Below are 23,094 nucleotides of genomic sequence, written 5' to 3' on the forward strand. Positions count from 1 at the left end.
GCACTTTCACATTTTTGAGTTAGATGTGGTAAACTTGAGATCATTTCAAAGAAAAATGTATGAAAGTGAACATTTTAATAATAATTTCGAAAAGAAGCGTTTCTGTATGGGGAAAAGCATGTGGAAATGTTTAGGGATGTTGTATTATTGGTATTTAGTGGGAAAGAGAAACAGATTTCCTAAACGTCATGCAGTGCACATGACAGACCCACACCACAGACATGCATCCTGCTGGAATTCCAGTGGCTTCCAGTTGCAAAATAGTAAGGTAAAGGTACTGGGACATTCACCCTACGAAAGGGGACATCGAGGACCAAATGAATATTGGTTTTATGAATGAAATATTTTTCCCTTAAAGTTGATGACACAACTTTTTGATTATAAAAAAACTTTCGAAATTAAAATTATTCTTTTTAAAGATTTTTAGAGAGACCAAAGAAAATGAAATTCAGGACTTACTGAGGGCCAAGAGGGAGTTGGAGAGCAAACTTCAGAGGCTGCAGGCTCAGGGCATCCAAGTATTTGATCCTGGGGAGTCTGATTCAGATGACAACTGTACAGATGTCACTGGTAAGTGTATATCCTATTTATATTTTGAGCTTTCAACATAGCTCTAATGACATGTAGAGCCAACTTTGGATTCTGCTAGATTTCTTTTACTTATCTATACTAGGGTATCGCTTTAACTACTGTTGCAAATAGAGTCGTGCGTTCTTTCTGTCAGCTGCTAAGACACCTCTTCTCCACGAAGTGTATGAATTTGGGGACTAAAGTCCCTTCTACTTTGTCACTCTGCCAACCCTAACCCATAACTTTTATTCTCTGGTCTAAGATAGCCATCCCAGCTCCCACCAGCACATCTGCATTTTAGCCAGGGGAAAGAAGGAAGGGGAGAACACATTCCTTTTCCAGAAAGCACAACCTAAGATGACTTCTCAAATCCCATTAGTCAGAACTATACCTGGGAAGACTGGGTAGTGTAATCAGCAGCCAGGCAGACAAGAGTCCAACTCAAATGTAGGGTTCTGTTACTGAAGAAAGAAGAGGAGAATGGGTATTGGAGTTCGTAGTCTCTGCAGTGTTATTTCTTTACATAATGATGTATTCTTTGCAACTATCATTTAGAATACTTGCATTATAGTTCACTGAGTGGTTTCCAGTATAGCTTTGTGAACTATTCAAAAAGTATTTGTTTTATAATTACATAAAATATGTTTTTCTGGAAATAAAGAAAAGCTTGAAATCACAGAGTGAAAGGATTTACGTATTCTAAGAAAATGTTAATAAAGTGTGATTGATACTGAAAAAAGAAAAAGATTCTATTTTAAAATGCAGTGGAAAAATGTAATCACCCTCCCATTTATAATGAACTGTAAGTATATTCTCACAAATGGATGCATTTTGGAGTAAAATATAGTAACTGACAGTTCCTTCTTAATTTTCATTTTAGTATCATTGGAATCTGACCAACATCCTGGAATTTTTATTGCTAACTTTTTTTTTTTTTTTTTTGAGATGCCATTCTCCTGCCTCAGCCTCCCAAGTAGCGTGAGCCACTGCGCCCGGCCTTTATTGCTAACTTTTAAGGAAAAAAATGAAGGCTGGGTGCGGTGGCTCATGCCTGTAATCCCAGTACTTGAGGAGGCCGAGGCGGGCAGATCACGAGGTCAAGAGATCAAGACCATCCTGGCCAACATGGTGAAACCCTGTCTTTACTGAATACAAAAATTAGCTGGGCGTGGTGGCGTGTGCCTGTAGTCCCATCTACTCGGGAGGCTGAGGCAGGATAATCGCTTGAACCCAGGAGATGGAGGTTGAAGTGAGCCAAGATCGCGCCACTGCACTCCAGCGTGGCGACAGAGCAAGACTCCATCTCAAACAAAAAAGTGATTGTTAACGGCCAAGAGTAGCTGAGAAAATGCTTTTTTATACCCCAACACAAGTCTTAGTGATTATTTCAGTATTGACATATTCAAATGTACAGTGTTTCAAAACTATTGTAATTGTCTCGGCAAATTAGAAACAAATTCCTTTCTAGGTCTTTTTTCTTTGTATTTTGTGTTAAACAGGAAGAAGGAACACTTGAGGGGGAATGTCACCCGCTTGAGACTCAAAGAGCTACAAATAGTAAGCTCAGTTTTGCCAGAGATGTAGACATTCTGGCAAATATAATTTGTTAGAAAATCATCAAGTTCATAAGTTCTTAATGATTCAGACATTAATTTTGTTGCTCTAGGAGGTTGAGAAGGATGTACTCCCTGCTGTAAAGAGTTTATGTCCTAATAAATTATGAATATTTTTATATTCATGTGTGTTAGTAACAGTCTACCTTTGAGGCTTTTTTCCTTCAGATTTTAGTTGATGCCTAAGCTGTACAGTTAGAAATGGTTTTTAGAATTTTTTTTTGTAAAATGTTTTTAACTTCCCTCTTATTATGATTTCTATTTTATTGTTTCTTGTTTCTTTTCATCTTTCTCTTTTTAATCCGCTCTTTGAATTTGAGATGATAACCAGAATTATGTTAATCAGTATCTTTGAACTTTGCCAAAAGTCAATGGCAAAGTATTTTCAAAATCGTTTGAATATTTATAATATTTTAGTATTTTTTAAAATTAGAAATCCTGTTCAGTATATGTAATGAGGTTTTGAACATTCAGTAAGTTGACTTTCAGAAGATAAAAATCTCTTGCTGAACAGCTGCTGGAACCCAATGTGAATATTGGACTGGCGGAGCCTTGGGAAGTGAACCTTCCATAGGAAGCATGATCCAGCTTCAGCAGTCCTTCAGAGGCCCTGAGTTTGCCCATAGTTCTATAGATGTGGAAGGACCCTTTGCAAATGTTAACAGAGGTAATGCATGCTCTTTGTCAATTACTTGCCTAGTGGTAGTGATTGTTCATGTTTTATAATCTTGTGCTAGAACTATTAATACCATTAGCAAAGCATGAAATTTGTGTTCCTAGTGCTTTCCATTGACAAACCATCATACAGTGGGGCTGTAACTAACAAGGAAGGATGAGGTTACATAATTTAGATGGGGATCAGATGGTACTCCTGCCAGCCTGGCCAGCCAGGTTCTGGTAACTGTGTTCTGGTCTGAATTCTCCAGTGTTTTAGTTGAGCAGCAAATCTAATGTAGATTAACTGAAAAATAGTAGGTTTTAATCTTTCCCTCTGCTTCTTTGATAGTGCTGAAGATTAGAGCAGGTTATGGAGCAAAATACCAAAAAGCTCTATTAGGTAATATATTACAGTTTTCCCTCCATATCCACAGATCCACTCAAGCACTGATCAAAAATATTTGGAAAAATAACAAAGAAAGTAACAATATAACAATAAAAATAGAAATAAGAAACATTACAGTATAACAACTATTTACATAGCATTTACATTCCATTAGGTATTGTAAATAACTAGAGATTATTTAAAGCAGGGGTATCCAATCTTTTAGCTTCCCTGGTCCACAGTGAAAGAAGAAGAATTGTCTTTGACCACAAGTAAAATACACTAACACTAATGATAGCTGATGAACTAAAAAAAAAATTGCAAAAAAGTCTTATAATGTTGTGCTGGGCTGCAAAGCCATCCTGGGCCACATGAGGCCCACGGGCCGCAGATTGGACAAACTTGATTTAAAGTATATGGGAGGATGTGCGTAGTTTATATGCAAATACCACATGATTTTATATAAGGGACCTGAGCATCTGTGGATTTGGTATGTGAGGGGAGGTGCTGGTACCAGTCCTCTCCACTGATACCAAGGGGCAACTGTATTCATACCCAAAAGAATGTTTTCATTATTTTGACCTAACACAGTGTCCAGAATAGCTCTAAGATCTGTTTAGAATTTCAATATCAGTGCAGACCTAAGAAGTTATAAGTAGCTCTACTCTTTTTCCTTAAAACCATACAATTATTTCTCTATCAGCAAAATGAAAATCATTTTTAAAATTGTGCCTCTTGAACTAGCCAAATATATGTTAAATTTTTATTCTCACTAAATATAGTTAACATAAGGCTACTTTTCATTTTATGTCATTCTTGAGCTTTCTTTTAACTCAATATATTTCAAGAATAATAAGAAAGTAAAGCTACAGATCCTCTTGGTAATGTAGGCTAACTTCAAGTAACAAACTAATCAAGTAACTCATGTAAAATTTTTTCATGACACTTGACTGGAACCACTGGTGCCTCAGGGAAAACCACTGGTGACATTCATTCCTTCAAGTCCTAGGACAGAATTTGTGTTTAGAAAACTAATTGCCTTTGAATATATTACTCGAGAAGCTATGGCAGTATTAACATGTAAGATGAGATTCCATTCTATGATACCTGTTACGTTTTTTAAACTTTTTTAGAATGATCAAATGTATTCTGGTAATTTTTTCATGAACTTGAGCAATTTTATTTTCAGATGATTGGGATATTGCTGTAGCTAGTTTATTACAAGTTACTCCTCTGTTTTCACATTCTCTGTGGAGTAACACTGTCAGATGTTACCTCATTTATACAGATGAAACCCAGCCTGAGATGGATCTTTTCCTTAAGGTGAGGATATTTATAAATTCTGTATCCACCAATTTAAAATATAAGTTAATATTATATTCTGTTTCTGATACTACTGTATCTAAACCAAATAGTTTCCTACTAGATTTTATGTCTTAAAGAATAGGCAGCGTCTTGGGCTTTTCTTAAGAGAAAATATTTTTCCGTATTATATGCAAAGAAAGGTAGTGAATTGCGGGTTTATTTATTTATGTTTACTTTCTGGAATTAACTTTCCTAGGATGGGAGCTAGGACAGAAAAATAAGGTTTTAACTTGTTTTAGTTAGTTTTAAATGTCAGACTAAGGTGTTGGAACTTTCTGGAGTTTTTTTGTGTGTGTGTTTGGTTGTTTTGAGACAGTGTCTTGCTCTGTTGCCTGGGCTGGAGGGCAGTGGCACAGTCATAGCTCACTGTAGCCTCAAACTCATGAGCTCAAGCAGTCCTCCCACCTAGTCCTCCGTAACAGCTAGGACTACTACAGGCACACACCACCAAATATGGCTAATTTAATTTTTTTTTTTTTTTTTTTTTTTTTTTTTTTTTTTTTTATAGAGAAAGGGTCTCATTGTGTTGCCTAGACTTTTTTTGTGAAATTTTCATTGCATATTCTCCACAATGTTTAAGACTCTTGTTGGTTGTGTCTGCTTTAGTTACTCTCTCTGCCAGCTCTATCCTTGAGTCTGTCTCAGGTAATAAAATTTCCTCCCTACCATGGTTTAAATTTTCCAAGGCAGCCGTTGGAGTTATTCTAAGGCAGGGATCACTATAGCCTGTTGGTGAAATCTGACCTGCTGCCTGTTTTAAATGGCCTAGAGATATGATTGGTTTTCACATTTTAAGTGGTAGAAAAAATCAAAAGGAGAATAATGCTTTATGACGTGAAAATTATATGAAATACAAATTTTAGTGTCTATCAAGTTTATTGGAACATTGCCGCACTCATTTGTTTACATATCATCCATGGCGGCACTACACCACCAATTCAATGGCAGAGTAAATTGTGATGGAAGCCAAATAAACCACAAAGATCCCTGCTAAAACAGCCAAGTTGTTAAGCGATTATTATTGTTGCAGAAATATTTGCTATCTAACCCTTTATATAAAAAGCTTGCCTACCAGTGTTCCAAGGGAATTTTATAGAATGTGTGTCACATGCTATACCTGCTATATTAACATCTTCCCTGTTGTTGATTACCAAACTCATCTAGCTTTCCTTTGTGATATTATTCAATTTTAGTAAAAAGATAAAATATTTTAAAGCCCAAAGCTTCCATCCAGTAATTGAATATGTTATTCCCAAGGACATTTTGAGGGTATTACTAATTTCTTTCATCATAATAGTCATCGTTACTTACTATGTTAATTGTAGATTTATGTGTTTTTAACTTACATCTCTCTGCTTTAGCGTTCTGATGTATCATAGTGGATGTTTTTTACTATACAGATCTATGGATCTATATTTTGCACTCTTTATGACAATAAAACAGATTGTTCATGGTAATAATACCAAAAAGAAACAAATACCAAAGCAAAATAGCCTAATACTGTCTCCTGTTGTTCTAGGTTTATTATGAAATAAGTCATCTTCTGAGCTAGAAAAAGGCCAGGTTGCTAAGCTATTATTATTTGTATTTGAAAGAAACTTGCCTTTTCTCTTTAAGATTTTCTTTAAAATGTGATTATTTTTAAAAGTTTATATTAAAAGATATCCAGTATAACCTGTTTTAAAGCATGCTTTTTATTTTAAGTAGTGTGAATCTCACTTGATCTTTAGTTAAATACATTAAGCTTTTATATGTTTTCATTTGTTTTTAGGACTATTCACCTAAACTTAAGAGAATGTGCGAGACAATGGGATATTTTTTCCATGCTGTTTATTTTCCAATAGATGTTGAAAATCAATACCTCACTGTAAGAAAATGGGAAATTGAGAAAAGTTCTTTAGTTATTTTATTTATTCACTTAACATTACCAAGGTAAGCTGAAAAAAAATGTAATTTATTATAAGCAGTAAACTGTAAATAGAATTGAGGTTGCCAAATAAGCTTCAAAGATAAATTTTAATTGCATCCTTATAATAAAAAAATCCATGAAATTCAATTTATTCTACAACTGTTTCGTACTTAAATAAAATCAAGAATTAAAAGTTTTATGCTGTTAGACTTTTTTCATAGGTCATATGATCAACTTCATTAATTTATAACTTATTTTAATCAGAGTATGGCAAATATAGCCCAAGGGCCAAATCTAGCCAGGAGTCTGCTTTTGTAAATACATTTTTATTGGAACACAGCCACATTCATTCATTCATTCATTCACATATTTTCTTTTTTTTTTCTTTTTTTTTTTTTTTTGAGACAGAGTCTTGCTCTGTCACCCAGGTTGGAGTGCAGTGATGCGACCTCGGCTCACTGCAAGCTCCGCTTCCCGAGTTCACGCCATTCTCCTGCCTCAGCCTCCCGAGTAGCTGGGACTACAGGCGCCTGCCACCATGCCCAGCTAATTTTTTGTATTTTTAGTAGAGATGGGGTTTCACCGTGCTAGTCAGGGTGGTCTCGATCTCCTGACCTTGTGATCTGCCCACCTTGGCCTCCCAAAGTGCTGGGATTACAGGCGTGAGCCACCGCACCCGGCCCATTCACGTATTTTCTACAGCTGCTTTCATACTATAATAGCAAAGTTGAAGCGTTACAACAGAAACCATATGTCCTACAAAACCTGAACTGTTTACTATCTGACCTTTTACAGAAAAAGTTAATAACTCCTAATTTCAATAATCAACATTAACCTTCATTGTTTTTTTTCTTTGGATACAAACTGAGAGGTATTTGAACTATATATGTTACATATGAAGTTCATGTACTTGATCACTTGTATAGGTGCTGAATCATAATTTACATGCTGTGAGGAGCTTACTGTTTAAATAGACCCAGTAAAGTGAACAATGTTCTTATAATGTGAATATAATCATGCTAATGAATCTTGTCTGCAAGTAAAGATTTTTTTTTCACCAGTTAGATATAAACGACAAAATAAGTTTAATAAGAGGCTAATTTTTCTTTCTAGATTTACTGTCTAAATTTAACCTTTCCAAAGCATTTTGCTTTTTTATTTTTAATTGTGGACGAACTCTGACTTTAACTGTGTATAGATATATGTAGGGCCTTAAGTTTCACCAGTTTCCCTACAGTATAACGCATTTGTGACCCTTAAGACTTTGCCTAGTGGCCAGGTGAACAGGCAACTACCTGGTCAATGAGCCTTCATCCAGAATATGTTTAAGGAGTTCTTCAACTTGATTGCGTTCAGTTGGGTTTCATTGCTATCCACCACTTCCTTGTTCTTTCCCTGTTTTTATATTTATTAAGGATATATCTTGTCTTATTACTTAATGATTGAGTCTTTTTTTTATCTTACTTGGTAATATGTTATTTGTTGTTACATTATTTTTTCTAATTCTTATCTGTAATCCATACAACCATTTTGTTTTTCTTTACATTAAAGAAACTTTCTGGGTGACAGAGCATAACCCTGTTTCAGAAACAAACCAAAAAAACCCTTACTTTTTAAATAAAACATTGTATACATTATTTTTACACTTTTAACATTTATTTTTCTTTTCCAATTTTAAACTCTTCTTAATGTTTTCCTCTCCATTTATTTCATATTTTATTACTTTTGCTTAGTAGTTTTCAGTTTATCTCCTTTTAGTAAAATTTTATATTGTACATTTTTAAAAATTTTATTCTTGTTAAATAAGGATTTTAATTTCTTAAATTTAATAATTTTAGTCTCTACTTTGGCTTTATTTTACTTAAACTTTTCTTATTCCAGCTGCTTATTATTTTATTATTTGTTTCATTCATGCCTGTCAAGAGGTACGGCAGTGGGGATGGGCTCCACACCACAAACGGGCTGTTGGAGCCTTTGTTTCTCTCAAATTGCGCCTTCACCTACCCCAGTGACTACCCCATCCTTCCCAAAAGATGAATCTAGAAAAGCTTCTCCTGAGCAGCTTGGAAGCTCCATGGGGAAACACTTTCCTGGTCAATAACTATTCCCTTTGTGCAGATGGTATCCACAGAGTTATTTGAAGATAGTGTTCACTGGCTTCTCACACTATTCAGGTCTCTTATAAGAAATTATGAAGCTCAAAATGTATGGTTTTAGGGTATGAAATGATTGGATTTGGAGCAGCTATGCTACCAACATACTTAGTTGTAGGCAGGGAAGGTAGGCAGGAGGTCACGCTTAGTGAGGTGCACAGGCACTGTGCCTCTCAGTGTCGCCGGAGAAGGTGCATTAGAGGGAAATGGCCAGGCTCCTGCACTGCTTTTCCAGGGTTCTTCTTTAATGCCTTTGATTTGACCCGCCTCCCTTCATGGAAGGAGAAAAATCCTGGGAGAAATCTACAGTGAAGGATGGGAACTGAAATATGGCGAGTCCAGGAGAGGCTGGCTGAGTAGGAATATTCCAGATAAAGGTTTTAAAATGAGGAATTATTTGCCCATGATTGGCCCTCCTTCATTACATCAGCACCCTTGCTGGGCAGACCAGACTCACTAAGAATGCTTGAACCTACGTAGAAGGAGTAGAAGGAGAGGTGCCTCTCCCTTCGCACAGCAGCACAGCAGCACAGAGGGGCGACTGTGACTGGTTTTCCTCAGGGCATCATCAGTCTTTCTCAAGGGATGGGGAGGCTTCCGCGCCTAAAGGGTAGTTCAGTCACCTTTCAGGACTTCTTAGGCCCTATTATTGGTTTCGTTGTTTTGTTTGTTTGTTTTTTACCAGATCACCTATAGAGTTTCCTTACAGAATTTAGGCGAGTGGAAGCTCTTGTTTGTTCTATAATTGAACTTTCCTCATTATGCCTCAGCCTTACTGTTTTAACTCCTCCAGCCCCACAAAGCTGCATCTTCTCTAGCAGCTCCTCCCCTACGTTTTTGTCTGCTCAGGCTACTTTCTGAAGGGATCCTAAAGTGCAGTTTATCAACATATTAGCTGGCCTGTCATACTGTCTAACTTCAGCAATTATCAACTCATGACCAGTCGTTTCATCTGTAGCATCTGCTTCCGTTCCACCAAATTATTTGAATAAAATCCCAGAGATCATATCATTTTATCTGAGCCCCATGGGTCAGTTTTGTAGGGAATGTTTTGAAATATGGACATGTGCCTGAACAGCACACCCACTCTTTGGTCTTCTAATGGGCCACAGACTTTTCCCCCAAAGCACTGACAGATGAATCATTGAAATTCCAAAATTCTATAGAACATGGTCAGAGTGATTTTAACATAGAAAACTTCTGTGGTTTGGGTAGAATGGATTGGCACAGAAATATACAATAGAATGTTTCTTAATTTTTAATAATTTGGTCTAGTAGTCTAATTTGCAAATTCTGAATCATATAGTATCACCCTTCTACACATACACACACACACACACCCCACACACAAAATTTGTTTCTCTAGACAACTTTCATTTAATGCTTTCTAGAAAGGGGAATTGGTTACAGTGTCCTTTGTTGTGTAGAAAACCCCAGTAGATGTGGGCTGCGCGCCTTGGCTCATGCCTGTAATCCCAGCACTTTGGGAGGCCAAGGTGAGAGGATCACTTGAGCCCAGGAATTCAAGACTTGCCTGGGCAACATGGTGAAACCCCATCTCTACAAAAAATACAAAAATTAGCTGGGTGTGGTGGCATGTGCCTGTGGGCCTAGCTACTCTGGAGGCTGAGGTGGGAGGATCGCTTGAGCCCAGGAGGTTGAAGCTGCAGTGAGCTGTGATTGTACCACTGCATACCAGGCTGGGTGACAGAGTAAGACCCTGTCAAAAAAAAAAAAAAAAAGAAAGAAAAAAAAAGAGGGAGAGAAAGAAAGAAGGGAGGGAGAGAGAGAGAAAGACCTCAGCAGATTATTAGTTCTAGAATTTTTTTTTTCTAGAATTTTCATTAAAAATATAATTTTGGTTCCCTGTAACAAAGTTGTTTTTTGGAATTTTTTTACCTTCACCTCAGTCAAGGTTTTTTCCAGTCATCTAACCTCTTCCAATCTGTCTCCAGATCTTTTTTGTAGTATATATTGGGTATAAGGATTAGGGTCATTTATTAGATGAGAAAAGACTAAAAGAACTGGGAAAGAGAAAACTGTCAAAACTTTGGGGCTGCCATCCAAACAGAAAAGCTCCTCTCCTTCTATGTAGGTTCAAGAATTCTTAGTGAGCCTGGTCTGCCCAACAAGGGTGCTGATGTAATCAAGGAGGGCCAATCAAGAGCAAAGAATTCCTCATTTTGAAACCTTTATCTGGAAAAAACGCCTCTCCTGGACTTGCCATATTTCAGTTCCTATCTTCCATTGTAAGAGATTTCTCCTGTGATTCTGCCATGAAGTGAGGTGGGTCAAATTAAAGGCATTAAAAAGAACCCCTGGAAAAGCAGTGCAGGAACCTGGCTGTTGCCCTGGATGGTGCCTGTGTACCTCCCCACGCATGACCTCCTGCCTCCTTGTGTTAACCTAGAAATTATACATTTTTAGATGGAATTTTGTTTGCCATCTATTTTCAAAGTCTCATGAGTCTGGTCCATTATGTTGAGCCAAGTTTAAGAGTGTTTTTGAGATCTTTTTTAGTTTTAAAAAATAAAGTTATATAGGCTTTACAATTTAATGCATAATTTATTATATTTATGCTCACTGTGGGTTAATGAATATATTATATTTTAAGACCAAGCTAGAAGAGAGCCATAGCACATCCATTTTTGGAAAACTTCACTTGTTCTGCAGTTGGACCTTTTCTGGCCACTTGTCACTGTAGTAAAACTCCGTTATTGGTATAGGTTGATTAACTGCTTGCTGCCACATGCAGTATAGCACACAAAATGCTGATTTCCAATCTAGCCTTTTATTGGAAGACTGTGAAGAGGCGTTTCTGAAAAACCCTGAAGGAAAACCTCGATTAATCTTTCATCGTTTGGAAGATGGAAAAGTCAGTTCTGACTCTGTCCAGCAATTGATTGATCAAGTTTCTAGTCGAAACAAGACCAACAAAGCCAAGGTAAAATTCATAGGCCTTTTGGAAGAACACTCAGCTGAGGGAAAAACTGGAGCAAAGGCCATGAGGTGGACATGAGCCTGGCATGTCTGGGCAGGGGAGAGAAACCCATGTGGCTGGAGCAGATAAGTGACGGGAGTAGGAGGAGAGGGGACCTCATTGATTGTGAAGAACCTCAGAGGTCATTTTGAGAATATTGGCTTTTCACTTGGAGTGAGATTGGGAGCCATTGCAGGACTATAAGCAATAGAATGAGGGCCAGCGTGATCATCTGACAGTCATCTTTTTGGCTGCCACGTTGAAAATAGGTGGTCATTCAGGGGTTAGTGTGCAGAGTCTCAGAGCCATTGCCGTTATCCAGGTGAGAGATGCTGGTGGCTCCAAGCAGGGTGGTGGTAGAGGAAATGATGAGAAGTGGTAGGATTCTGAATACATTTTGACAGTAGAGCCAATATCATTTCTTAACAGATTGGTTGTGGGTTGTGAGAAAAAAAGGAAAAAGGAATCGCCAAGTGTGGCTAGCACAAGTATGATCTGTATGATCAGATGGTATTTTGTGCTTTTCTCCCAAGCGTAGAGTTCTTCTGTCTACTGACCAAGGATTAGTGTCAGGAGGAGACTTTTTTTTTTTTTTTTTAAGAGACAGAGTCTCGCTCTGTCACCCAGGCTGGAGTGTGGTGGCATGTTCATAGCTCATTGAAGCCTCAGATTCCTGGACTCAGAGATCAAGCAATCCTCCCACCTCAGCCTCTTGAGTAGCTGGGACTACAGACACGGGCCACCATGCCTGGCTACTTTGTTAACATTTTTATAGAGATGGGGTCTCATTATGTTGTCCATGCTGCAGGAGGAGACTTTTTATAGTGACTTTTCCTAAGAGCATTGGGAAAAACAAAAAGCTGATGATGGGATGAGAGAAATTTGATCATTCCTAGATGCCTGTTGGGATAATTTTTAGAATAGATATTATAGGCTTTTTATTACTGTACATGGAGGCAACTTGGTAAATGTCTGTAGTTAATGTGAATAATACAATTGAGAACAACTCTAGGATTTTTACAGTTTTCACTTCCCTGTGCCCAGCCAGGAAATAAAATCAAATATGAATACAGGCATTTTTCTTTCCATCATTTAGTATTGAAAAGATAGCTTGAGACCAGCATGCCATATAAAGCTAAAGAGGCTAAGACAAAAAGGAAGTGCATTTTTATTATCATTTCCAGAGCCATTTCATTCTTTAATTATTGTAGTATCAGCCTAGTCCACTAGGTCCCACAAAAAAAGATATTAATTTATCTTTTTTATTCTATGTATTCTATAACCTTTACTTTTAAAAAATTAGTATGCTAGAAGGATGAATTTATTTTATAAAATAGGAGTGAAATAAGGTCTCCCTACCATGATTATAAATGTAAATGGAGGGTGAATCTCCATGCTTGTTCGCTTGGTATTTATTGTAAAATCATTGCCTTATTCTCATTTTGTCAAATATTATTAGTAGCAGTACACATGTTCTTACAGATTGGGTGTTCTTCTTTCAGCAAACTCAGTAAGACTACATAGTAAAATACTATTTTGCTTTTGTCTTTTGTAGAATTATAGTTTTATTGATATAAAATTAGATTTTGATGCATTTTGAAGGGTAAATATATTGAGTGGTATGGAAATACATAAGAGAAAATTTGGAGACAGGGCAAAAAAATGTATACTTCTTTTTACTTATTTATTTATTTATTTATTTATTTATTTATTTATTTATTTGAGACGGAGTGTCACTCTGTCACCCAGGCTGGAGTACAGTGGCGGGCTCTCTGCTCACTGCAAGCTCCGCCTCCTGGGTTCACGCCATTCTCCTGCCTCAACCTCCCAAGTAACTGGGACTACAGGCATCCGCCCCCACACCTGGCTAATTTTTTGTATTTTTAGTAGAGATGGGGTTTCACCATGTTAGCCAGGATGGTCTCAATCTCCTGACCTCGGGATCCGCCCACGTCGCCGCCTCCTAAAGTGCTGGGATTACAGGCATGAGGCACCGCACCTGGCCTACTTCTTGTTTTATTGCTCCATTTTTCACACTAAATCCCTTGTGTGACCTTGGACAAGTTACTTACTGTGCCTCAGTTTACTCTTCTATGAAATGGGGATAATAATAGTATCTCCCTCCTAAGATTGTTGTGAAGATAAATTAGCTAATACGTGTTAAATATTTAGAATAGTTCCTGTCACATAAGCACTATAAAAGTGTTTACCACCATTTCTTTCTGATATTATGGTTTTTCTCATTGTTCTTAAATGATTTTTATCCAGATCATTGATCACTCAGGAGATCCTGCAGAAGGAGTATATAAAACTTATCTTTGTGTAGAAAAGATTATTAAACAGGTAAATATGCATTCTCTGTAAGATTTCATCTAAAATATTTTAAGATCGCTTTCTATAAAATTGAATTTTCCAGAGAAAACCACTTGCTTGTCTTTTTGAACACAGTACTTGAGGAAGGTGCTGTTGTTTCTGTTGGGAGTCCATCTTGTGGTATGTTCTTAGCATTATTAGGATCATGTATTAATATTTTTACCTCTGATCTGTCTCACAGGACTATTTGATGCTTCAATACCTAAGTGTAAAACATATTACAGAAGCACTAGCTAAAAACTGTTTGAGAGAAAGTGTTCATTTTATTCAATAGGGAGGCTCTTCTGTGTACCCTTTGAATTTTTATATATTAGGAAAGTCCCTTTCAGGTTTTCCCACGATGTTATTCCTAACAGAAGAGGGGGATGAAAGCATGCCTCCAGGGGGGATGAGAACATGGCCCAGGGAGGGGCCTTGAGCTGGAAGTCTTTATGAAGTTTCATGTGCTGTCTTGAAAATTTATGTGAGTCATATATTCTGCCTGATATTATGTCTATGTTTGTGTTCAATATAAAAATTAATTTAAAATTATGTATTAGAAAAAACAGTAATAATGATTATTTATTACTCCCCTCTTCCTCAAACAGAATAGGCACAGTGGGAAGATGTACCATGTTTAGCCTGCGGTTCCCCACACCTTCTGACACCTCCCCCAGGCATCCAGGGACCTTATTTGAGATGTAGGAAGTATGAAGATTTATTATTAGAGAAAAAGAGTGAGCCCCAAAATGATATGACTTCTGGCAACACATTTTATATGGTACTCTCAAGTATAACGGTTGTCTTTATCAAATTCGATCTTCACAATCTTGCAAATTTTAGGACCAAGATAAATAAAATTCATTGAGCAGAAGGAATGGCAGCAAGTGAAAGTAAATATACTTAACATCATTAGTGCTTGAAGGAGAACATATTTTCAGTAACTTAACATAAAGACTAAATATGACAGCAGAGATACTTGAGATCAAGAAATCACATCTTAGTAATTCAATTCTTATAACATATTTCCTAGTCGTTAGTACTTTATAACTATTCACCAGCCAGATTCAACCAAAGATGTTGAGTAACATTTTTCAAGAAACAAATTCCATGGGATTCAAAATATTCCTTTAATTTTAGTTTTATAAAAAGAGGTATTCATTTCTATTACTTTAATATTTTTATTTCTTTTGTTTTAAATTAGTGATTTTTTATAGTTGTAAGTTTATTCTTGTAGGTGTTATACAAGGGCCATATGTTTGAACTTGCCCTCCCGAAAGTAGGTGAAGCCCACTCTGGGCCTGGGTGCCCTCACTGTAAGATCTTGTTTCCTTCATTCATTTTTGTGTGGTTGTTCTTTGTGTTCAGGATATACTGGGTTTTGAGAACACAGACCTGGAGACTAAGGATTTGGGTAGTGAGGATTCCATTCCAGAAGAAGATGATTTTGGTGACGTTCTGTGGGACATACATGATGAACAAGAGCAAATGGAAACTTTTCAGCAGGCTTCTAGTTCAGCCCATGAGTTGGGATTTGAGAAAGTAAGTGCTTGGAGTATTATTTCAACAAAGATCTGTCATCACTTACAGGCTGTATTGTGATTGTATTTTCATCTCAATATAGTTCAGGTTTATGATTATTCTGGTTGTCTAATCTCATGGCTTGATTATCCATGTTGACACATGCTTAGGTTTGTGTGATAAAGATACATGAGATTCAAATATGCTTATAGACCAAACATTTTTAGTTACAGACCGGAATTTATCAACCACATGTTTATTATGCCACCATCTGCAACTCACTCAGACTAGAATTAGGATAGCTAGGAAACTTGATAAGGATAGTATGGCTGAGGCCAGGTGCAGTGGCTCACGCCTGTAATCCCAACCCTTCGGGAGGCTGAGACAGGCAGATTGCTTTAAGCCCAGGAGTTTGAAACTAACCTGAGCAACATGGCAAAACCTTGTTTCTACAAAAAATAGAAAAATTAACCAGGCATTGTGGTATGCACCTGTAATCCCAGCTACTAGGGAAGCTGAGGTGGGAGGATCAATTGAGCACAGGAGGTCAAGGCTGCAGTGAGCTATGACCATACCCCTGCACCCTAGCCTGGGCAACAGAGCAAGACCCTGTCTTTAAAAAAAAAAAGAAAAGAAAAATGAATAGTAAGAGTATCTGTTCTTCCAATTCTTGAATCAAAATATTACATTCAGAAAACAAACCATAGTAGTTCATGAAATAGGCAGATAAGTCCTTCTTTATCAGTCTTACCAACATCCTTAAATATCTAAACAAATTATCAGAACTTGAGGTATACAATGAAATCTATGTGCAAGTTCAAAAAAATGTAATACTTAATAGTTAAAAATTAATGTAAGAACTAATATTTTAAAGAATATTATAGTAGCTAATACTAACAGTTGTGTTTTTACAGAACTTTTAAAATTTAGACTGTCAATGTCCTGATTCCATCATTTATTAACTAGATTTTTTTCAAGTTACTTGGCCACTCTAAACTTTGACTTTCTTGGCTGTAAAATGAGAATAACTAATAGTAACTACCTCATAGGTACTTGTTGCAAGGATTAAACCAGATAATGCACATAAAGTGCTTAGCACAGTACCTGATACATGATAAATGTTAGTCGTTGTTTTATGAGAAGTATTGCTATTGTTATTTTATAAATTAAGAAACTGCGGTTCAGATTATGGTTTGCCTAAGAGTACACAGTGAGTAGATTGCAGATCTGGGAGTTGAACCTAGTTCTTTTCTGGCTTCAGATCCATGGTTTTTCTTTTATAGCCAGGGGTCTGAACTTGGGAAGAATGGATCCTATAAATGGACTTTCTGTGGGACCACGAACTAAGTCGTTAGGACTTAGAGGTAGTAAATCAAGACTTTCTTTGCTCCTTCAGAAGAATCATTTCTATTCAAATTATTTGAGTTCCTGGGGAATATATTCTTTAGAGATATAGTTTTTCTGCTTGTTAATTAAATATAACAAGTAGAAAAATTGATTGAAAACCTATACCAAGTAATTCATTGTAGTTGCTGGAGAATTGTGCTATTCCAAAGCTAGCCTAAAGCTGGCTGCAAACTACTTGCTATACACTTTTTAAAATTCCTCATCAGCTATCACTTCACTGGTACACTGAAGAAAAACTCGAGTCTCAAGATAACTTTTGAAACTCCTTAATAAGTACTAAGATATTTTGGTTTTTGTGTGTGTCCTTTTTAGCTTTGAACCAGTTTTGAGTTTCTGGGGAAAGCTTGGGAAATAGGAATTCTTGGACTTTACACCGAACTCACTTAGTTTCAGAAAGATCTCAGGCAGCCTAGGCTAACCTGATTCTCCGGCAGTTTGGGAGACTCCAAGTCCCCAGACAAAACCTCTTATTTGGACCTTTTCTCAGCAACCCCCAGAAACTAAGGTGATTCCCAGAACAGGTGTTTATTCCTCTGACCAGGAGATCTAGGTCGCCTGCCAGTACCTTCAAGGTGTTCTGCAATATTTTCTGTGGTTTGGGGGCTACATTGAGCTCCCTGAAACATTCTGCAAACATTTGAGTGTTGCAAAACCCCACAGGGACCTGAAATGTTGTCCTTTACCCATTAATTTGCAGCAATACTATGTGTAGAAGAAATCGTGGCCCATTCTTTTTATTTATTTATTTTGAGACGGAGTCTTGCTCTGTGGCCCTGGCTGGAGTGCAGTGGCGCGATCTCGGCTCACTGCAAGCTCCGCCTCCCGGGTTCACGCCATTCTCCTGCCTCAGCCTCCCGAGTAGCTGGGACTACAGGCGCCCGCCACCACACCCGGCTAATTTTTTTTGTATTTTTAGTAGAAACGGAGTTTCACCGTGTTAGCCAGGATGGTCTCGATTTCCTGACCTCATGATCCGCCCACCTCGGCCTCCCTAAGTGCTGGGATTACAGGCGTGAGCCACCGCGCCCGGCCGATTGAGGCCCATTCTTAGTTTACTAGTTCAGTCATGTTTTTGCCAGCCATAAAAATAGCCGGTTATGAGGGTGCTGTCAACTAAAAGTAGATTTCATTTTCTCACGGAGCTTTTCTCCAGTATTTTCAGAGAATAATCAGAAGTTGACTCTTCAGTAGTCTCAGAGGCATGTGCTTCCTTACAATGTAAATTCATTTTTTTTTCTAGTATTACCAGCGCCTTAATGATCTAGTGGCAGCACCAGCCCCGATCCCACCTCTTCTGGTGTCTGGAGGACCAGGTTCTGGAAAGTCTCTTCTTTTATCCAAGTGGTATGATGCAGTGCAGTTAAATTATTGTTGTCATTGTTTGAATTACTGAATCTATTCAACAAAATGTATTGCATGCCTGCCTTCCTGCGTGGCCTACACTAAACATTAACAAATAAATAAAATAATAGTTTCATGCCCTGAAATGCATTGAATTTGGATGTCAGAGAGAAGACACAGAATGAGAAAGCAATAGGAAGCATGAACATTCATGATTATGTACATAAATCACATAGGTAACAGCTATGGGAGTGCTATGTAAGGAAGTGATATGTGACATAACATGTCATATAACATATGACATGTTAAGTGGATTGTAGAGTAATGTGCCTTTATTTTTAATTATTGCCTTTATTTAAAAGTTTCATTGGGATTTTAAATATTGGAAACGACAAAAGCAGACTAGAGTGAAATACATTTTACAGAACATCAAAATTAAGGATAAGCTTTACTATGAATGCAATCTAGTTCTGCAAATTATGGACTAAGGTTCATATAAGCTAATAAACTATTTTTTCATTATGTTGCTTAAAAACAAGCAGTAAAAATACTTTCTTTCATTCATAATTATTTACATTGAAGGGTTAGCATATGTAGTTGTTTCCTTTTTATTACCCTTTTAAAGTTATGTTTGGAAAATAATATTTTTGTACCTAACAAATTTTCCTCTAGTTGGAATTTTTAATTAAAAGTTAATGCTTATTTTACTAATACCTTACCGTCATATGTAAAGTACTTTGGTTTATGTTAATTAACATCTATTTGTAATTTAAATGAATCTACAATTTTTTAAAAGATTATTTAGAAGGATCCAGTGGAGTAAAAACAGAAATTTCCATATTTATTTAAAAGTAACTGACCATCTGATTCTTCAATTAGGCAACATTTGATGTTTACTGCATTGTGAATTCTTTTTTTATTGACAGTCAAGGAACTTCATCAGTTTTATAAAAGTGCTGCCTTTTTCTTTCAGGATTCAATTACAACAGAAGAATTCCCCCAACACACTGATTCTTTCCCATTTTGTGGGAAGGCCCATGTCAACCAGCTCAGAGTCCTCCTTGATTATTAAACGACTAACTCTAAAGGTATAGTATTCCATCTTTTGGAATTACAGAATTTCATTTAGATTCAGAAATTGTTGGGACTAATAAGTACCTACTGGTAAACTAATTTAAAATATTAGCCACCTGTTTTGGTTTTGTATTAGGTTAAAAATAATATTCGATACAATCAGGTCCTCTTGGTGACTTGATTTTGGTTTATAAAAAAGTGAGAATGGAAATATTTCCCCCAGCTCTGTAACTACTTCAGTAACTATGTGTAACTACTTCAGTTTGTGTATGTTCTTATCTTGTAGTTGATGCAGCACTCTTGGTCAGTCTCTGCTCTGACACTGGATCCTGCTAAGCTTCTGGAAGAATTTCCACGTTGGCTGGAAAAACTGTCTGCTCGTCATCAAGGCAGCATCATCATTGTTATTGATTCTATAGATCAAGTTCAGGTACCATTTTCTATTTGTTACCTATTGATACACTCAGAAAGAGATACAAATTCAGTAATAGCTAGATCAGGCACTTAAATTATATGTTTGTGAGAAGAAAATATGATGTTATTTTTTATATTTCTTCTTTATTTCTAGGGAGGAAACATGGATTTAAAAAATATATTGTATGTCCACAGACACTAATATTTTATTGAGAAAGACCAACTGAATTTACACAATTAGCAAAGACTATTAGTTTTGACATATTTTTAGGGCCTTGACATTTCCTGACGTGTCCAGAGTTCAAATTGGTGATGATAATGTTTTGCTACTTGTTCTTTTAAAATTTAAAATAAATCACCCCAAAATAAGATTTTTGTCCTTAATAAGATAAACTTAATGAGAATTTCATTTTATTTGGGGAGCTATTATTGGATTGTTTTGAAATATTTTGATTAATAGATTGAATTTTGTTTTTATATTTTTAAGCAAGTTGAAAAACACATGAAATGGCTGATAGATCCACTGCCAGTGAATGTAAGAGTAATTGTTTCTGTGAATGTAGAAACATGCCCTCCAGCATGGAGGTATGATGCCAACTTTAGTTCTTTCAGAGTACATGAAATGTTTTAAGTACAAACAAGGAAAGGTTTTAAATATGCATTTATGGTTTTCATGTTTTTTATGTAACTTGCAGCGAGGATGGGGAGAAGTGGGTGAATTTATGAAAAAAAAATCTATAGGTTTTGGGGCCGGGTGCAATGGTGTGAGCCTATAATCCTAGCACTTTGGGAGGCCAAGGCAGGCAGATAACTTGGAGCAAGCAGTTTGAAAACAGCCTGGCCAACATGGTGAAACCCTGTCTCTACAAAAAATACAAAAATGAGCTGGGCATGGTGGTGCATGTCTGTAATCCCAGCTACTTGGGAGGCTGAGAAAGGAGAATTACTCGAACCTGGGAGGCAGAGGTTGCAGTAAAGCAGAGATCGCCACTGCACTTCAGCCTGGGTGACAGAGGGAGACCCTGTCTCCAAAAAAAAAAAAGGATTTGGTGGGAGGTTAGATAGATCTGGGATGCAAGGGAAAAAGAAAGAGCCAGGATGATGATTCTGGAGTTTCTGACTTGAGAAATTAATTAATGTAGCTTCATGAACTGAAATAGGAAACATGGAGGACAGGCAGGTTGTGGGGAAAAGGTGATGAGTTTAGTTTTCAATCATGGTTAGTTTGAGTAGCTCCACATAACAATGTCTAGTAGGCAGTTAAATTTATAGATGAGGAAAATAGAGAAAGGGCCGGGCTGGGAATAATAGACACCTGTTGTTTTGAAATGCAAGCTCACTTTAATGGTCCTTTAAAAAGTAGTAGAGTGTAGGCCGGGCGCGGTGGCTCAAGCCTGTAATCCCAGCACTTTGGGAGGCCGAGACGGGCGGATCACGAGGTCAGGAGATCAAGACCATCCTGGCTAACACGGTGAAACCCCGTCTCTACTAAAGAATACAAAAAACTAGCCGGGCGATCTGGCGGGCGCCGGTAGTCCCAGCTACTCGGGAGGCTGAGGCAGGAGAATGGCGTAAACCCAGGAGGCAGAGCTTGCAGTGAGCTGAGATCCGGCCACTGCACTCCAGCCTGGGCAGCAGAGCGAGACTCCATCTCAAAAAAAAAAAAAAAAAAGTAGAGTGGCTGGGCACAGTGGCTCACAACTGTAATCCCAGCACTTTGGGAGGTCGGGGCGAGTGGATCACCTGAGGTCAGGAGTTCGAGACCAGCCTGGCCAACATGGTGAAACCTGTCTCTACTAAAAATACAAAAATTGGCCAGGCGTGGTGGTGGGCACTTGTAATCCCATCTACTTGGGAAGCTAAGGCAGAAGAATCACTTGAACCCAGGAGGCAGAGCTTGCAGTGAGCTGAGATCACACCACTGCCCTCCAGCCTGGGCAACAAGAGTGAAACTCTGTCTCAAAAAACAAACAAATGGCTGGGTGCAGTGGCTCATGCCTGTAATCACAACACTTTGGGAGGCTGAGGCAGGTGGATCACAAGGTCAGGAGGTCAAGACCAACCTGGCCAACAGTGAAACCCCATCTCTACTAAAAATACAAAAAATTAGCCGGGCATGGTGGTGGGCGCCTGAAATCCTAGCTATTTGGGAGACTGAGGCAGGAGAATCACTTGAACCTGGGAAGTGGAGGTTGCAGTCAGCCGAGATCGCACTACTGCACACCAGCCCGGGCAATAGTACGAGACTCCACCTCAAAAAAAAAAAAAAAAAAAAAAAAGTAGAGCAATTGGATCACATGGAACAGTGTTTCTCAACCTGTTTTTGCTCCTATAAGGAACCTTTTTAGACATATTATTTGTAAATTGCCTCCCCCAAGACATTTTAATACCACACACTTATTGTATGTCAGCTTGTATATATAAATAGATATATGTGTCTATGTGTACATATACATAAAAAGAGTAAGTTTAACTCCCCCACAACTCCAATTTTCACTACCACATCGAGAATGTATGTTGTAATAGTTAAATTTCAGTTGCATTACAAGTGCTTGTGGACAATAATTGTGTCTGGTGCCACTCCTCATAGATACTCATACCTATGCTTAGTTTTACTGATAGTATGGCATATAGAACTAGAAATGTTTACTATATAACTAATGTATATACTGTTTATTTTATAACTTTGTTGTGATTCATTGCTAAAAGTAATGATACACATGTTAGAATGAGTGAGATAATTAATATGATTAATAGACATTAGTTTTGCTTATTTTACAAAAGCAGTATAAAAAGTTAATTCCTGTGGTGGATTTTAAATTGTGTTGTGGGTAATTACAGTTCTTGTATTATTAAAATTTCATTTTTCTTTTCTTTAAATAAAAGGTTGTGGCCTACACTTCATCTTGATCCCTTAAGTCCAAAAGATGCAAAATCTGTTATAATCGCAGAATGCCACTCTGTAGACATTAAACTGAGTAAAGAGCAGGTGTGTATTTTTAATTTTGATGCAATCTTTTACTCTTTCTTATCTTTCCTATGAAACGTCTTATAGGAGACTTAAAATTCAATGTAGGGGATCTGTCATAAGGAAAACTAGAGTTTAGTAATTACTTTGGTAAATGTACTGCCTCTTAAACTAATGACAGGTAGAAAAGAAGCAATAAAAAGATATTGGTCTTAAGGTTTACTTTACTATATAGTATTAAGCAGGTATTTTAAAAGCAAAAAAGCATTTTCCTACTGGCCACATCTGTGGTCTGCAGTTGGAAGGCTGACCACAGCCGAGGATCCACTACGCAAGGCGTGATGTCACTGATGGCAGCAGTGGTGTTACTTCTGTTGGGGTATTT

General features: G+C 37.3%; 1 protein-coding gene across 7 annotated transcripts in view; it reads left to right on the top strand.

The window, feature by feature from the left end:
- NPHP3 (nephrocystin 3) overlaps positions 1–23,094 on the top strand; it is a 42,013-nt gene that overhangs the window by 2,952 nt on the left and 15,967 nt on the right. For 6 of the 7 annotated variants that reach the window (XR_004182290.1, XM_021934863.2, XM_021934862.2 and 3 more), the window contains exons 3-14: positions 420–570; positions 2,698–2,850; positions 4,415–4,548; positions 6,362–6,522; positions 11,440–11,596; positions 13,901–13,975; positions 15,353–15,526; positions 18,153–18,256; positions 19,227–19,341; positions 19,614–19,757; positions 20,229–20,326; positions 22,628–22,730. Coding sequence is in view for 6 of the 7 variants with exons in the window: in XM_021934863.2 (XP_021790555.2) it covers positions 420–570; positions 2,698–2,850; positions 4,415–4,548; positions 6,362–6,522; positions 11,440–11,596; positions 13,901–13,975; positions 15,353–15,526; positions 18,153–18,256; positions 19,227–19,341; positions 19,614–19,757; positions 20,229–20,326; positions 22,628–22,730 (1,569 nt within the window). In the remaining variant the exon portion in view is untranslated. The remainder of the gene's footprint in view (positions 1–419; positions 571–2,697; positions 2,851–4,414; positions 4,549–6,361; positions 6,523–11,439; positions 11,597–13,900; positions 13,976–15,352; positions 15,527–18,152; positions 18,257–19,226; positions 19,342–19,613; positions 19,758–20,228; positions 20,327–22,627; positions 22,731–23,094) is intronic. The other variant, XM_021934858.2, reaches the window with a different exon arrangement.

Source organism: Papio anubis, chromosome 2 (genome assembly GCF_008728515.1).
Source record: "Papio anubis isolate 15944 chromosome 2, Panubis1.0, whole genome shotgun sequence".
Lineage (NCBI taxonomy): Eukaryota > Metazoa > Chordata > Mammalia > Primates > Cercopithecidae > Papio > Papio anubis.